This window comes from Danio rerio, chromosome 11 (genome assembly GCF_052040795.2).
Source record: "Danio rerio strain M-AB ecotype USA chromosome 11, GRCz13ab, whole genome shotgun sequence".
Lineage (NCBI taxonomy): Eukaryota > Metazoa > Chordata > Actinopteri > Cypriniformes > Danionidae > Danio > Danio rerio.
The window spans coordinates 14920471-14937551 of NC_141031.1; the positions used below are offsets into that span (position 1 = coordinate 14920471).

At 35.2% G+C, this 17081-nt stretch overlaps 1 protein-coding gene across 5 annotated transcripts in view; it reads left to right on the top strand.

Moving 5' to 3' along the window:
- Window positions 1–14924, top strand: part of palm1a (paralemmin 1a) — a 76038-nt gene extending 61114 nt beyond the window's left edge. For 2 of the 5 annotated variants that reach the window (XM_087272375.1, XM_087272373.1), the window contains 3 exons: window positions 142–207; window positions 4848–4979; window positions 13645–14924. In XM_087272375.1, coding sequence (XP_087128501.1) covers window positions 195–207; window positions 4848–4979; window positions 13645–14219 — 720 coding nt within the window. In that variant the 5' untranslated portion in view covers window positions 142–194 and the 3' untranslated portion in view covers window positions 14220–14924. 5 annotated transcript variants of the gene reach the window in all.
- Window positions 14925–17081: the final 2157 nt, after the last annotated feature.

Below are 17081 nucleotides of genomic sequence, written 5' to 3' on the forward strand. Positions count from 1 at the left end.
CAGTCGGTGAAGGATATTTCAGTGTTGTGTTTAGTACTTCCTTTCCATCCCCGCTCTTTCTCCTCCTCTTCCTCACTCTTGCTTCTTAAACCTTATTATCATTCTCTATCCTTCTCTGTCCTCGTTCATGACCCTAATTAGAGGTCAAAGTTCACGTCAGCCCTCGTCTGGAGAAATCCGGAGGTGTCTCTGACATGATGAGAGCAGGTGAGTGTCGGTCCAACTGTAGCTCACACATTCACTCTTCCTGCTGTTTTTACCCTTTACTTCTTTAATTATGACAAAAAAGAACACTTATTAAAGGAAATAGAGTCAACATGAAAGTTAAGGTGGTTTTAGGATACAGTTTTGTATGCCATTGCAGAAATAGGAGAAAACCTTTCAGTGTATACCATATTAATGTCAACCCAGGCTCATTCTGAAAACATACAACTATATAAATTTCTGGAGAGCGCCAGTTTTTTTGCAGTTTTTGTTTTCGTGAATCCACCAGAGGCCGCTGTGTATGCTTTTAAGATTGCAAATTTCTTTCATGGGTGCCATTCCCGCCTGCTCTTCTCACATAAATCCACCAGAAGCAGCTATGGCCTTACTGACTGGCTGACTGATCAACTGACCCACCCTCCTCCTTCCCTGAACCCAACCAATAGTGTTTTCAAAAGCACTGATTGACCCAACCACCCACTTATCTAAACCCAACCAACAGTTTTAAAAAGATTGATTTTTACCACATTTTTAGATTTTACCACATTTTCACCCTGTTATTGACTTATTTATTTAATTTTTTGGTTTCTATTTTTTACTACCCTCTTTCTGGAACCGTTCTTCTCCGGACTCAAACCCTGTCACCGTGGTCAACTCCTCTCTGTCTTAAGTTTGCCGATGTACATGGCGAGCTACTGGTCAAACTGGTAACAGCGGAAAAGCCTTCCACACGGAGGTAATCGGTCAGCTGCTAGCGCGAAAAGGAACGGCATCATACCACCCCATAGCGTTCGTTTTAAAGACTCATTGTAGCCTTACGTACTTCTGAATCTCCAGAAATGTATATAGGGCTATGTTTTTAGAATGAGCCTATGCTCGTTAATGTTGTGAGATATTGTTGTCGATGTTCAGTGTATGCTTAGAAACTTTTCAACTCCTATTGCTTTTTTATCATATAACATGAATGTGCCAAACTGATGGCTAAATTTATGTTTTAGAGTCAAGTAACTGAACAAAAGTTTTTTGCTTTTTAGACATTTTGAAATGCACAAATGGCATTACAGAACTTAAAGACAGAGTCCTAAATATTTAAACACACCACAATTAAAAATGATCATTTGGTATCCAGATAAAACCAATGTAGAAATTATGTCTTTGTTAAAATGTTATCTTTTTAACTGCTCTTGTTTTTATATCCTGAAATATCATGTGTCAAACTGATTGCTGAACCAGTATTTTCAGCAGAAGTAAATACAGCCAGACAAGACTATTTAGAAAGTTATTTTTGTTGTTGTTGTCAGTGTTATCTAGCAGGTGAAACTGCATATTCCCTTTAATGTGTGTTTATTTATGTGTCCACTTGATTACAAAACCAGAAAATCCAATCACGTGTTGATTTCAACTAATCTTGTCTTCTGATTTTCTGTTCTCTTGGTTGGTGTGTTTGCATGTGTGTGCTTCCATGTGTGTCTCAATCATAAACTAAGCTAAATAACAAAGTTAAAGAATGTTATTTTTGGAAATTAAGCTATTAAACGATCCGTTGTCATGGCATTGCTGCCTCTGAATTAATAGCATGGCTGTATTCAGAAATTGCATACTTTCCTACTACATCATATGGTATGTAAAAAACAGTATGTGAAAATAGTATTGAGGATAGTATAGTTCATTCATTTTCTTTCCGGCTTAGTCCCTTTATTAATATGTGATCGCCACTGCAGAATGAACCGCCAACTTATCCAGCATATGTTTTACGCAGTGGATGCCCTTCCAGCTGCAACCCATTACTGGGAAATATCCATACACACTCATTCACACAAATACACAACAGCCAGTTTAGTTTAGTTTACTCAATTCACTTATAGTGCATGTGTTTGGACTGTGGGGGAAACCGAAGCACCCAGAGGAAACCCACGCAAATATGGGGATACATGCAAACTCCACACAGAAATACCAACGTACTCAGTCGAGGTTTGAACCAGCGACCTTTTTGCCGTAAGGCAATTGTGCTACCCACTGTGCCACCATGACGCCCAGTATAGTATAGTATAGTATAGTATAGTATAGTATAGTATAGTATAATAGACTAAACCAACAAAACCCCTGAAGATGATTTGTGAATGGCATTAAAGCTACGCAATTGAACATTTATGTCTGTAGTTGTATTTCTAAATGTTCTAATCACTCAAAATCTGCATAAACTCACTATTGGTCCAAGCCCCTGCCCCGGAGATTCGTCAGTCAATAGCGATCACTAATTGGCTCGTGTACTAGAAGGTGGGCTTCATTTGCCATGTTGATCGTTAAACTTTTCCCCATTGAAAACTATACAAGTGACATGTCTTGCGTATTCTTTAGTTTTGACAATATACAACTCCATCCCTTTCTAAAACCTAGAGAAAAATTATTGAAATGGACATATTTGTGAGAACGGATCTCCATCAACTTTCAATCAATTGTGCTGTTACTACTGCTGAACAAACAACTCAAGACTATGATAAAAAAAAAAAAAAAAATATATATATATATATATATATATATATATATATATATATACTTTTTTTTTTTTTAATTTATTTTTTTATTGACCTGGGACAGTATGCATAACTTTAGTTTAGGGATTTGTGACGTGACAAAAGAACTATTTGAGGACTCGGAAAATGAAAGATGAGATCAGCTAATTTAAACTGCCTGCCTGGAGAGACAAACAATTAATCTTTAGTGTCTCTTATAATTTTGTTGATGCATTATAGTTTTGTTCTTGATCGAGATGCAACAATTTGCATGTGTTTGTGAATTATATTAGAGAATAGGTATTTAACATATCAGCTGGCATTTCTGTGGGGAGTTTGCATGTTCTCCCTGTGTTCGCATGGGTTTTCTTTGGGTGCTCTGGTTTCCCCCACAAGTCCAAAGACATGTGTTGTAAGTGAATTGGAGCGCTAAATTGTCCGTAGTGTATGTGTGTGAATTAGAGTGTATGAGTGTTTCCCAGTGTTGGGTTGCAGCTGAATGGGCATCCGTTGCGTAAAAGCAAATACTGGATAAGTTGCCGGTTTAGTCCACTGTCACGAGCCCTTATTAATGAAGGGATTAAGCCGAAAAGAAAATTAATTAATGAATTAAATCAAATGTTCAGAATTTAATGCATGGTGGCTCAGTGGTTAGCACTGTTGCCTCAAAGCAAGTAGGCCGCTGGTTCAAGTCCCAACTTCGACACTTGGCATTTCTGTGTAGAGTTTGCATGTTCTCCCCATCTTCGCGTGGGTTTCCTCCGGGTGCTCCAGTTTCCCCCACAGTAAAAAGACATGTGGAATAGGTGAATCGAATAATCTAAATTTTCTGTTGTGAGTGTGTGTGTGTGTATGTGTGCGTGCGTGTGTGTGTGTGTGTGTGTGTGTGTGTGTGTGTGTGTGTGTGTGAATGTAAAACAAATGCCAGAATAGTTGGCATTTTATTCCTCTGTGCTGACCCCTAAAATAGGGGCTAAGCTGAAGGAAAATTAATAAATGAATGTTCCGAACTGCCCATCACTATAGTTGTATCGTACGGTAGATTGTATATCAGCCTTTTTTTGCACTCACACTCTGAGCAGTGTACTTAATTTACTGTAGATTATACAAATAAAATATGAAAAATGTTTTTACAAATTAACTCTTCACTTATCATTGCCTCGTTAGTCCTGATAACAGATTCATGGTGTAAACAATCGATTCTGGCAACGTAGTTGAGGATCCACACATAGTTTATTTAGCAGAGAATGCAACGCGAACAAACAGTACCATATACAGTAGGTAATCCAGAAGCATAGTCAGCAAAGCAGGCGATTGGTCAAGACAGGCAGTGAAAACAATGAAAACAATAAGGAAAGACTTTGTGGTGTTACACTACTAGTATAACAAGACTCAGCAAAGAGTTAGTGTGAACGAAGTGTCTTGATATTCCTAGTTATCAGACCTTTAGGAGCTTCCAGCTGTGTGTGTAATCAGGTGTAATCAGGAACTTGTGTGTGAGTGCAAAGACTTCTGGGAGTTGGATTTCATGTACTGGCAGATGTGTAGTTGTCCAGCCATGTGCACTGGCTAGATTGCTGGTGATTGTGAAGATCTAAAATGCCAAGCTTCTAGGATTCAAGCTAAAAAATAATAGAGAGGCCTTTAAGGACATTAGAAATAAAAGTAGTAAAACAATGCAGATCATGCCCCCTGTAATATTAACATAATATTCAATAATAAACGGAAATAATTAATCCAAAAGTATGCAATTTCAAATGCAGCCTATGGCTTTAATTGATTTTGTCCATATAGAATTATTGCAAAATACACAACAAATGATTTGTTTCTGATGATTAATATTATAATAAATAAAAAAATCTAACATTTTAATAAATATATATTTCTAATTTCTGATTAAGATAAATCATAATATACATTACATTAAAATACCATCGGACATACTGTCTGTCTGTTTTTTCTCATTTTACATTATTATAGTGATGGTGCATAGAGCTTCCTAAAATCATGTTTGTCTAGCTATAAGGAACAGGCGCAAAACTGTATGAATGTGTTTGTGAGTGTGACTTAATTTGAGTATGACAGCGCTTCATTGCAGGATGGTAATGTTTCCTTTTACATGCACTGCAGCAATGTACTCCGTAGAGATCACAGTTGAGAAGGACCTGGTGACTGGCGAGACCAAAGTCCTGTCCACTAACACACTGCTCCCCAAAGACCTCTCGCAGCAGGGGGTCAAAGTCTATGAGGATGAACAGAAAGGTGGCTGGCAATAGAGCAGGCGTGCTTGGCTTTGCTAGATATGCCCGCTTTATGAGAAGTGCACAAAATATATTATGGAAAATTATTGTAATTTATCCTAATTGATCAAACCTGTTGTTCAAGATTAAAGGGATAGTTCACACAAAAATTTATTAATGTACTTACCCTATAATTGTTTCAAACCAGTTTGAGTTCCTTTCTTGTTTGGAAGAATATTGGAAACTGATGGCCTTTGACTTTCAAAGGATTTTGTTTTATTATTACACAGTATTATTCCAGAATATGTTTTAGATGTTAGTGGCTACTGGTTTCACATAAGCAAACAAACAATTGTATATATGTGTCTGTTCATAAAGGGTGATTGTTTTTCTTATCTATCCCTTTATTCTTCAATCATTAACCAACATAAATGTAACCTCCCTCATTTTGTTCCAGGGCTATATTATTAATTTTATATTATATTCTAAACGCTCACTTTTTACATATTTTTGACTGCTGTCTTGTGGGTCATGTGACACACATGTGAATCATTCCCATTAGGTAGCAAATATGTATCTTCAAGAAGTATATTGAAATTTACAAAAGGCATTTGACATTTCATAGCTTTTAGATATTAGTTAATGCACTGTAAGATAACAAGAAACAATAATAAATGGCTAATTAAATAATATTAACATTTATTAGGGGAGAAAGAGGACGAAAGTAACGTGGGACGAAAGTAACAAAGCAATTTTCTCAAAGCCCTGACAACATTTGCTTTCCAGGCTATAACAGCACATTCAGCATGCAAGTGTTGATGGAAAGATCATGCGATTTCGAGACCATGTTGCACAGTTAGGTCCAAATATCTTTTTTTTTTTTTTTTTGTGCAAAAAGTAAATTATTGTAGCAGTTCTTTTTTGTCTTATTACAAGTTGTGTTTCTCTTTTCATGTGTCACACTAACCACAGGTTATTTAGTGCAATAACACATCCTTAAGTTTGAAATGTTTCTCAGTTTAAAAATAAATCAGAGTTTCTGTGGGGACAAAAGACACAATGTCCTATTGATAATAGACAATAATTTTTCACTTACACATTATAAATTTCTGTGTTTTGATTGTTTTATGAAATTAAAGCAAATTGCCAATTATGATAAAATGATTTAAAAAACTGGGGAAAATTTTTACATTATGCATTATTGAATTGCATTTGAAACATTTGATGGAAGTGAATTTTAAATTGAAAATGCCATTTAATAATTTTTTGCAAAAAATAAAGGACAATATGTGTTTGCAGTTAACATTAACAAGGTCATAGTCAGATATAATTAAAATAAACAAGATTAAGCAGTAAATCCACCAAATATTATTGTGTTAGTAATAATGTGCAACTTTTATTTTAAGTGATGTTATATTGAAGTTGTTCTACATTGATACAAAATAACACTCTTGTAAGTTCGTAACCACAGCAAAAATATATTTCTGCTAAAAATATATTCTTTTAAAGTAAGGTTTTATGAAAAATTTTACTTTGGTGCTCGCTCTCCCCCTATTATTAACAAGATTTAGAAACACTGTAATGTATTGTTCAGTCTTTGCTTAGTATATACATTAATTAAAGGATCCTTTCTGTAAAGTATTAATGGTTAATTTTGTTCATGTATGTTCATGCAACTTAAATTACACTTGTTTATTTCCATTGATGGATATATACATTACAATTTTAGCTTATTAGATATTTTACCTAAAAATGTCCCAAAATAGTCAAGAGTCGTGAAAATTTTATGCGGAAATGTCACAACAAGCCTTTTTTTCCAATGGGACTGGCTTTTAAAATCTATTGTTTATTACACTAATATAAATTAAGTAGCTTCTTTCTGCAGTGCTAAACACCTCTTTTGCATTCCATCCAGGGCTGCACGATATTAGAAAAAACTGAAATAGCAATATTTTGTTTTTCTGCAATATACATTGCAATATGAATACAATTTTACAAAAAATGACCTAAATAACTCCACTTGTAAAGAATTCATAAATCTGCATAAAAGATAAACAATTTGCAAGAATAAATTAATACAATAGAAAACAGATTTTAAAAAATGTTTTGTCTTTTCTGGTTTTCTGTGAAGTCTAAGAACATAAATGCAACATTAATCAAATAGCATTGCATTGTCTTCATTGTATAAATAATTCAATACAATTTTATCATTGTTACATTGAATTGTTTTATTTAAATTCTTTAGTCGCAATTCCTTAAAACAAATCCATATAAAAATCTTTCACTCTATTAGGGTTCAAATTTGCGATGACTACACAAATCACGTTTTTAAGCATGATTATAATCACAACACAGCATTGCAGATCCTGCGATGTGACGATTGCAGATGCGCATATTGCGATATCGATGCTAAAACTATATATTGTGCAACCCTAATTCCACTATAGAAAGTGAATAAGATCAATTTGGAACAACAGGAGGGTAAGCTAGTTTCAACTTGAATATTTGTATTTTACATTTGCCAGTTTTAAAAATAGCACACCATGATCTGTAATCAATGGTCACTTCTCATAAAGGAAGTTTATCTGAGCTTGGCTTTAAATGCAGGAGACCACAAACTTACGTTTTTTTTTTTTTTTTTTTGATCACTATTACATTTATTTCCTAGCAGAAAATACTATTTAATGCCTTTTTGGTCACCCTGCAACTTGACTGCTTGTTGCGAGCATGCAGCCGCTAAGCTTGGCCATGTGCCTTGAGTCCGACTTCTCTTTCCCCACTTAAAGGTGCAGTAGTTGATTGTCTTCAGAAACATATTTTTGTTGTGCTTGTTGAAAGTTTCTTTACAGTCCAATAGTAATGACTAAAATCAATCTTAATGTGTTATATGTATTTTTATATTTTGGATAAGGCATAAAACTAAAAAAATTCATCTAATTAAATATTGTCAGGCCGTCATCTCCCATAATTCCGATAAGTAGCCCAAACTGTCTGTCAACAAATGCAGATTTGGGCTTTTGCGCACCTCTGTTCATGCTAGAGCTGCACAATTAATCGAAATAAGATCGCTATCTCGATTCGACCCCCTAGATGATCTTAATCCAGCATTTCTACCATTCTGCCAATCATATTTTCAAGTTGAGGAGAGAAGAAAAGGCGACCGCAGAAGTCTTCACATTGTTTTACATACGTTGTTTAGCAACGTGGATACCAATGGTGTTGAGGAGTCACATACTGTATTTATAAGGTATACTTCACCCCAAAATGCCATTTTTGTCTTCATGTAATGATGTATTCGCGGCCGCGATATCTCAGGTAACGTTAGCTGCTGACCATGAGCTGTTCCCACAGAGAAGGTGGGTGCGCGCCTGTGAATGAAGTCTACTCTAGTGAACAGAACCTGCATAGTCTGTGAATAACAGGTAATAAAGTTGTAAATAACATTCAGTTTGTGGAACAGAGTGATTGTTTGAGAGCACTTAGCAGTGAAAATGAAACCGAAAGTGAGAACATTTAAATAATCATATGGCACAGTAGAGTTATGATTGCGACAAGCATTTTATATGCTTTTTTCTTTCTGAGCGAACACAAAGTGTTGTGCATGACAATAAACAGTAGACCTACATATTAATAGTTTTCTACCATATGTTTGAGAAATAACAATAATAATAGCCCACTCATATAAACCTTTATTTTACATCTACAGAATCGTGAGAAAATTGTGATCTTTATTTTAAGCAAAAAAAATTCGATTCTCACAGTCGCGGTAAAATCAAATGCTGCATTGAAAAAAAAAAAAAAAATTTGCATTGAAATCCTGAATCAATATTGGAGTTACTTTTGCATACTGGAGGAAGGATGACACCATGAATAAAGTATTTCTTTTAGACAGGTAATGTTATGTTTTAAAACAATTTTAGTCACGCAAAGCTGATGTAGATGTTGTGGTTAGAAATGGGTTATAAACACAGAAGTGTTGTTCAGCCACTGAAATCTTCCGGCGAAAGATTGATGTGACTATTTTCAGTTTCATAAGGAACCTTTACAGCAGGGCTATTCAATTGGTGGCCCGCGGGCCGAACCTGGCCCCCTGAGGCAATATGTTCTGGCCCTCCAATTAGTGTATCCAAGACATAAAAATAAATTTAGTTCAGTTGAAAAACGGCCACTATAGCTATGAAGTGGCATGCGTCTGTTCAATTCAGTATGAGCTGCAGAGGCTGCGCAGAGTGTGAGTCACCATAAGCGAGTGGTAGGGACAGCCGAAAACATTTGGATATGTTTTGTAGAAAATGCCTTTTGTACAATGCACTGTAATCATTAATAGGGATGCAGTAATTAGCTGATTTCACTATTAACTGCGATTTAATTCGTCACAGTTAATTAATCGTAAAGGCTTCTCTAAGCCCCATTTCTGTTCCACTGAAAAGTTATGACAAGCTGCCAACTGTGCGCTGTTTAAAGATCCAAGTATGCACACCAAGGCTAATACGCATGCACACCGGATTAACTATGGCAGCGGCCGTTCCCATATCACGTCTTTTCCGCTTGCAAGTTTGTTATTTCTAATGTAAGAATGACAATATGCTCGGACAAGCGAAGCAACGCGCTTGCCTCTGTCCAGGCGCACGCAGTAGAAAACATCTCACGGTGAGAGTTGCACGTGCCTTTCAGTGCAATGTATTCAAAATATATGTTAGACGAATTATTATTAAAATGATTATATACACATGAACCCAGATGATAACAACAGTTAATCTAAATAGCTACTTCCCAAATATAAAGCTTGTTGTTCTAAATTACATTAGACTTGATAACCGTGAAAGCATGATTATTCTTCAGACTATATCGTACAACAAAATCTATAATGTTGCATCACTAATTGTTATGCTGTTCAAAACATAATATATGATTGTGTCTGAATGTAGAAGAAGCCTACTTCAGCAAATGCACTGATTTTGTTGTACAAAATACAACATTTTGAATGTTTGTAAACCAACCATAGTTGGACAATGCAGTGATATTATGTTGTTTTAAAATACAATATATTAACATTTTAATGTAGAAAAAGCCAACATTGGTGTCTTTATGAGCACAAATACAGCATACAGGCTCTTATTTGTAGTAATGTCATCACTCATACAGTCATATTCCTCCGGCCCTTAGTTTGGGATGGTTTTCATGAACCAGCCCCCATGCCTAATTGACTAGCCCTGCTTTACAGCATCGATAATGTATATTTACATTTAATTTAGCAACAAAACATCAATAAATAGTGCTGTTCCACCTAGCCTACTTTACTGAGCTGAAGTTGCTTTTAATGTATATTCATATTCGGTCATGTTTGTACAATGACAGCCTGTGACGCACTCCCTATATTGTTTACTGCTACTCTGAATATTCACTTTGAAATAGCATGTATCTGTGGCTTAGTAACAAGTGTAATTCCAAGCCCTAAATACATTTCTTACTGGCGAATAACATTAACTAGTGGGTTGTCTGCTGTCATGTCATGGTGCGCACGTTCGTGATTTCAGGAGGCATCCCGTCCAAAGATAATATGCTAACCGGTTAGCATTTTGGCAGATCACCTACTACACCTTTAAATGTTTGTTGTTAAACAATAAAACAGTAATGTAGTACATTTTAAATTAATTCTTCAAAATGTTATGGATATTTAATGAAATACTTGTATCACTCATATTGCATCAGTTTTTAAGGCTTACGCCTCTAGCTACTAATGCTAACACCGGCAGCACTGCTTGCTTCGTGCTCTGTTTACTCAGCTTGCCACACTTTCCCTGTGTTTGATCCCTCACTCAAGTGAGCACTTCAAGTGAAGTTCACTTGACACATAACCCAGAAAGACAACACTAACAATAGTCCCTTACAAGGCACAGTATGCATTCCATAGATTTCATCAATGAGTAGATTGATGTTTTTGTAGGCTTACATTAGCCATGTTGGTATCCACCGTGTATGCACATTTTGGACTATCGCATAAAATGCTTCATAGAGATTTTAAAAACACACATAAAATACAAATGCGCACGACTGAGTAGGATATACTTTTTTAAAAAGTTTGCATAAACTACAATCGACACACATTTGATGAATAAATTCCAGCATGCATATAAAAATATATATATATATTGTTTTGATCGTGTTAACAAAAATGGCAAAAATTTACAGGTATACTTAAGTGGATAAAGAAGTTATTCTTGATTCTTATTCACTTACTCCCAGTGCCATTTATATCGAAGTTGATATTCAGCCACACCATGTTGGTGTTCCGTAACATTTAATCTTTACGAGGTGGGTCCTTAGCATAACACTTAAACCCCAACCTGGAGGACCCATTCTTCAATTTTAAATTTGATTTATGAGTAAGAAGTGAGAACCATTCGTCTTTAAAGTCAGCATGAAACTGATGTCCTTTATTCCAATATCATGACATAAATCCACTTGAAATGATCCTGAAATTAGGAAAGAGCTGTTTGGCTGTGCATGAGTTCATCCTTTGGGAACCGATTGGATCATTGGAAGATGGGCATTGTTAACAAAATTGAGGAAGATTGATGAATGGACAAAGGCAGGGAAGAAATCAGATGGCCACTGATAGAGCCGCACTTAAGACATTCCATGTGACCATAACTGAAGAAATGTCATTTCGAGGGGGAGGGAAGGTTATGGTATTTGAGGTTATAAGATCCATTGTTTATAACAAGCAGCACTATATAGAACAAGATTCAATTTTGATTTCATGCTGACTTTAAAGTGGTTCAGTATTATTACCTCCAAGAACTGTCTTCCTTCCAGAGGTGCGGTCTAGTTTCCAAAGGCCAGCTATTCATTGCATTTTGTCTAATTTATTAGATAGGAAAGAGACACATTGGCTTCTCCTACCACACTAAATAAAATTTTTATTTTTGATATTTGACGCCGTTTATCAGAAACTGATGATTTTGTACTCTTTGATTCATTGGATGGAAATGTTTTATGCGAAATTCCAGTTTTGTGCATAGGTTTAATTTGCATCTTTGGATGGAAACATAGCTATTGTAAGTGACATGTAAAACATACAATTACATAGTTATTTAAAATTATTTGTTTGACATAAAGTCATAAATGTACTGCTAGGGGTTGCTGTATTGACCTACCTACAACTGCCACTGAGAGTAAATTTTACCCATGTACGAATTCTGTTTAGAAATGCTAAAAAAATGCATTATTTCACTGTATTATGACACTGTAGTAACAAAAGTACCTGGAGTCATAAAATGATCATGTCTAGTCATCAACTTTATTTTTGTCCTGTTTTTTACTTTGAGGCATTTTAATGCAGGCTGCATTTTCACTTTCATAATGATAGGTTAGCTTTAAGGTAAACAAGTCTGCACTGACAAAAATAATTTATCAGTCAATTCATGTTTTGTTGGTTTAATAATAATCATATATTAATATATCCATGTAATTTAAACTATAATGAACAATAATTCACATCACTGCCTATGATGTATGATTCAAAGACACATTTAAGCGCACAGCTTCACCTAATTAATTATTTTGTCATATAATTTAGCCCACACGGAATCTGTGCGCTCAGAAATCTGCAGATTTTTAGCCCATCATTGAGTCTATTTATTTACTTGTGTAAATGTCTGTATAATCATTTAGTAATAATAATGACTACTATGAAAATTATTTATTTACAATACAGTACAATATTGTCTTTTTGCAGATAAATCAGAGACTTGCTTTGTTTATCAAATTTATATATTGGATTTGCATTGTAAACTAATGCTAACTAAACTGCTAATTTTTTTTACAAAATTCTCAACAGAATGTTGGCAGATTCTGTCTCGCCCTACTTATAATTTATAGTTTACATAAGAGAACTCCAATAAGAGTAGACTAAAATGTATAGATCTAATCATGCGTTGAGTATCAGAGGCTCTGGATCGCTGTCAGATGAACTCTCAGATACTGAGGTGACCGAGCTGGGCACATCACTTATTTTACTACCTTTACAAATCACATTCTTGTATGTTCTTTCACATTCTTTCTTTCTTTATTTATTTATGATTGATTATCATTAATCCAGCACATAAAAATGTGTTGCCATGCAGCATACAAAATTAAAACACAAACAGCAGATCAATGCAGGCTTTTTATAGCAGGGTTTGACCAATGGTGGCATGTAAAAATGCCCAATTTATTTTTTTTTTAACTTTTTTTTATCTGGTTTTACCTAAACTATTTTTGACCTCAAGGAATTGTAAATGAGGCAATTTTAGCAAAAGTCAACAACCTAGAGGCTTGAATGTTATGTTGAAGGTCTTTGTTTGGTACATTTGAAATGGAATGGGTAAAATTTACTCCATGACGGTTAGTGTCAAAGAAATATTATTTTACGTCTTTGCAAAAAGCATATTAAAACTTATTTTAAGAAGATTAAGGCATTTGTTTTTCTTTTTTTTTTCTTTCATATTAAACAATTTTTTTTCTTTAACTGTATAAAAACCTGCAACCTTTTCTTGATCTTGAGCACTCTTGTTTGTTCAGGTCAATGTTTCTCCAGGCATTGTCATGTCAGTTCAGAAACAAAATGCAGTCAGTCAGAAAATTATTGAGAGGTCTCTGAGTGACTTTCCCTGACTCAGTTTGTCTTGTTTTTCTCTGTATAGTGGTGCATGAAGTGCGCAGTGTGGATGGCACAGTAACCAATGGTGTTCACCAGCTGAGCTCTTCAGAGGTTGATGAGCTCCTCCACAAAGCTGATGAGGTGACCATGGGCGAGAGTAGCAAGACAACGCCACGACTGGAGCGAGGGCAAGCCGAGAAGGAGGAGAAACATGAGAAAGATGTAACCCCAGCTGAAGCTAGCTCTACCCCCATCATGGAAATCACGGGCGTAGAAGCGAAACCCGCAGCCCCGCAGACGGAAGTGAGCGGAGCCAGTGCGGAGAACCCAGTTACAATGGTTTTCATGGGTTACCAGAGCGTAGAGGATGAGGATGAAACAAAGAAGGTTTTGGGGATGGAGAGCACGACTGTGAAGGCTGAGGTGGTGCTCATTGAGGATGGAGAAGGCAAAAATGCTGGCAGTGACACCAAGCAGGAGCAGGCGCCCCCTAATGGCAGCCCAGCAGAGGCAGATAAGGCTGAAGAGGCAGCAAGAGAGTCTGAGCAGCCAGAAGGGGACAATGCTGAGGTCAAGAGCAAGGAGAAACAACCATGCAAGTGCTGCACCATCATGTGAGCCCAAACACACCCTCCCAAACACGGACTTTACTGATGAAATGCAACAACATGCAAAGAGAACAATGTCAAGGCAGAGAATAAACGTTCAGTATCTTTTGATAAGCTGTTATTTCTTTAATTGATTTTTACCTGTTTTATATTTTATATATTACTTTATCTTTCCCCCATGATACTCTCTAACCTCATTTCATTTTTATTTTGAAATAATTATTATTTTGTTTTATTTTTTGTGAATGAAAAGAATGATGTCATATAGAAAAGTCTGAAGATTAAACCAAACTCAACCGATCAGTGTCCGTTCGCTTTAAATAGCGTTTCCTTTCATTGACTTTATTTGACTTCCCTTTTTGCGAAGCAAATGTTGCATGCACTACAAAATTTTTTTACTCTCACATATAAAAAGCTCAGTTTATTAATAAAGTAAGTTGTGAGATGCATTTAATTCATTATCATTTTGTTTTTTAAAGTAGGAATAAAACCTGTGGTATTGATGCACCTTTTCTTAGTATTGACAGTATTGTTTTAAAATGACTGAGCATTAGCTGAGTTTTTTAAAGGAATGTTCCAGTTTTATTTAAAAGTTCTCAGTTACTACAGATAAAAAGGACAATGAATTTTTACCCATCCCCCAGTTTGTATTTGCATTGAAATATTAATTTGAATGTGATTTTTGAATGTGATTAAAACAGATTATCAACTCTAAGGTTGCCTAAATCATTCTCCTTTTATGGGAGCATGTACGCTACCATCCTAAATGCTTGGGGTAGGTAAGATTAAAAATATATAATCTATAATATATACAAAATGTCATGTTTACTGGGGGAGCATTTATTTGATAAAAAAATCAATAAAACTGTTCTAAATTGCTTTAATAGTTCACATTTAAAACAACAAATTACTAAATGCTATCTATTCCCATGATGGCAAAGCCATTTTTATTTGGGAATAAAGAAACAATTCTTATTGTTATCAATTTTAAAAAGAGAATTACTGCTTTCAATTTTGTGGAAATTATTTTATTCTAAAGTACAGTATACATTTCCGATAGTACTCTTTTGTAATTTGATACAAACATTTACCAACCCAGCCTCATTCTGATTACGTACCCCTATATACATTTCTGCAGAGTATCAAATACGTTCCAGGAGCTATTTTTTTTTCTTTTGCATTTTTTGAAAAAATGTTTGCAAATCCATTACCAGGACGCTGTGTAAATTTTTGAATACCTCAAATTTCTCCCGCAAGTGCCATTCGCTACTTCTTTTCTCATGTAAAAAATCCACCAGAGGCCGATGTCAACTGACTTACTGACCCTCTTCCTTCCCTAAACCCAACCAATAGTGTTTTAAAAATAACCGATTGACCAGCACCCACCTACTTCCCTAAACCCAACTGACAGTGTTTTCGAAAGCTATCCAGAAATATAATCTATAATATGTATAACAAATGTCATATGTTTACTAAGGGAGCATTTATTTGATTAAAAATTCAGTAAAACTGTTCTATATTGCTTTAATAGTTCACAATAGTTCACAACAAATTTTAAATGCTACCTGTGGACCACTTTGAGGAATGTAAACGATAACATTGATCCTAATGTATTTCCTGGATTACATTTTGAATTTCCATAGCTTCCAATAATCCAGAAAGGTCCACATATTGATAAATAATGCTATAATAGCTGCTTTAATATTATGATATTGATAAATGTTTTAAAAAATAACCGATTGACCAGCACCCACCTACTTCTCTAAACCCAACTGACAGTGTTTTCGAAAGCAATCCAGAAAAAGAAAAGCCCTCACGGCAGCCTGATTTTTACCACTTTTTCAGATTTTATCACATTCTCACCCTGTTATTTACTTGTTTATTTATTTATTTATTTACCTGCTTTTGTTCTTGTCTTACTCTTTTTCTGGAACCGTTCTTTGCCAAACTTGAACCCCATCGTCAAGTCAACTTCTTTCTGTGTCTCAAATCCTCCAACATACGCTGCGAGCCACTGTACAAACTGGTAACAGCAGAAAAGCCATCCTCATGGTAATGGGGTCACTTGGTAAGCATTAAAAGGAACGAAGTCATACCACCCCTAAGCGTTCGTTTTAAACTCAAAATGCAGACATACGTTCCTCTGGGTACATAATTTGCAATCTCCAGAAATGTATTTAGGCTACGGTTTCAGAATGAGCTTATGTTGCCATTTACTGTTAATTTTGATCAATATATTGCATCCCTGAATAAAAGTGTTAAACATTCCTACCCCAAAACCTTTGAATGTTGGTGTACATAGCCTTGTAGCCACTTAAAATGCAAATATGAACGTTAAAGACTTTCTTAGTGTTTGCAAATGATACATTTTTGTTAATTTTCACTATAATATAAATGATTTAGAATGATTTTGTGGTAAAAAAAAAAAGCATGTATTCTGTAGCATAAACTAATTTCAACCAGCATTCATCCAAATACACAAGTAACTGTATTTTGTGCAAAGGCTAAGCTTTCAGTTATTACTATTTGTTTCAACTCAAAGAATGTTAAGTGCTTTTATCAGAGAACACCTTTAATTTTTTTTCCGTTTACTATCCCTCAAACATAGACACATGCTCAAAGGAAAACATATACACTTTCTATTCCTTATCTTTGTTCTCCCGTGAGTCCAGTAGATTGCGCTCTTTCATATTGAAATGTAGGACAGGTGAGCTGAGAATATCTCAGTAAGCTTTGATGTTTTGTTAGGCTGTTTGGTGGTTGTTCACAGTTAGACTTTTACATCAAAGAGCTTGTGCACGTGTTTGTATTCTTCCTATGTGGTTTTAAACAAAAACACTTGAATTAACCCCCCTAAAGTGCTCTATTTGTC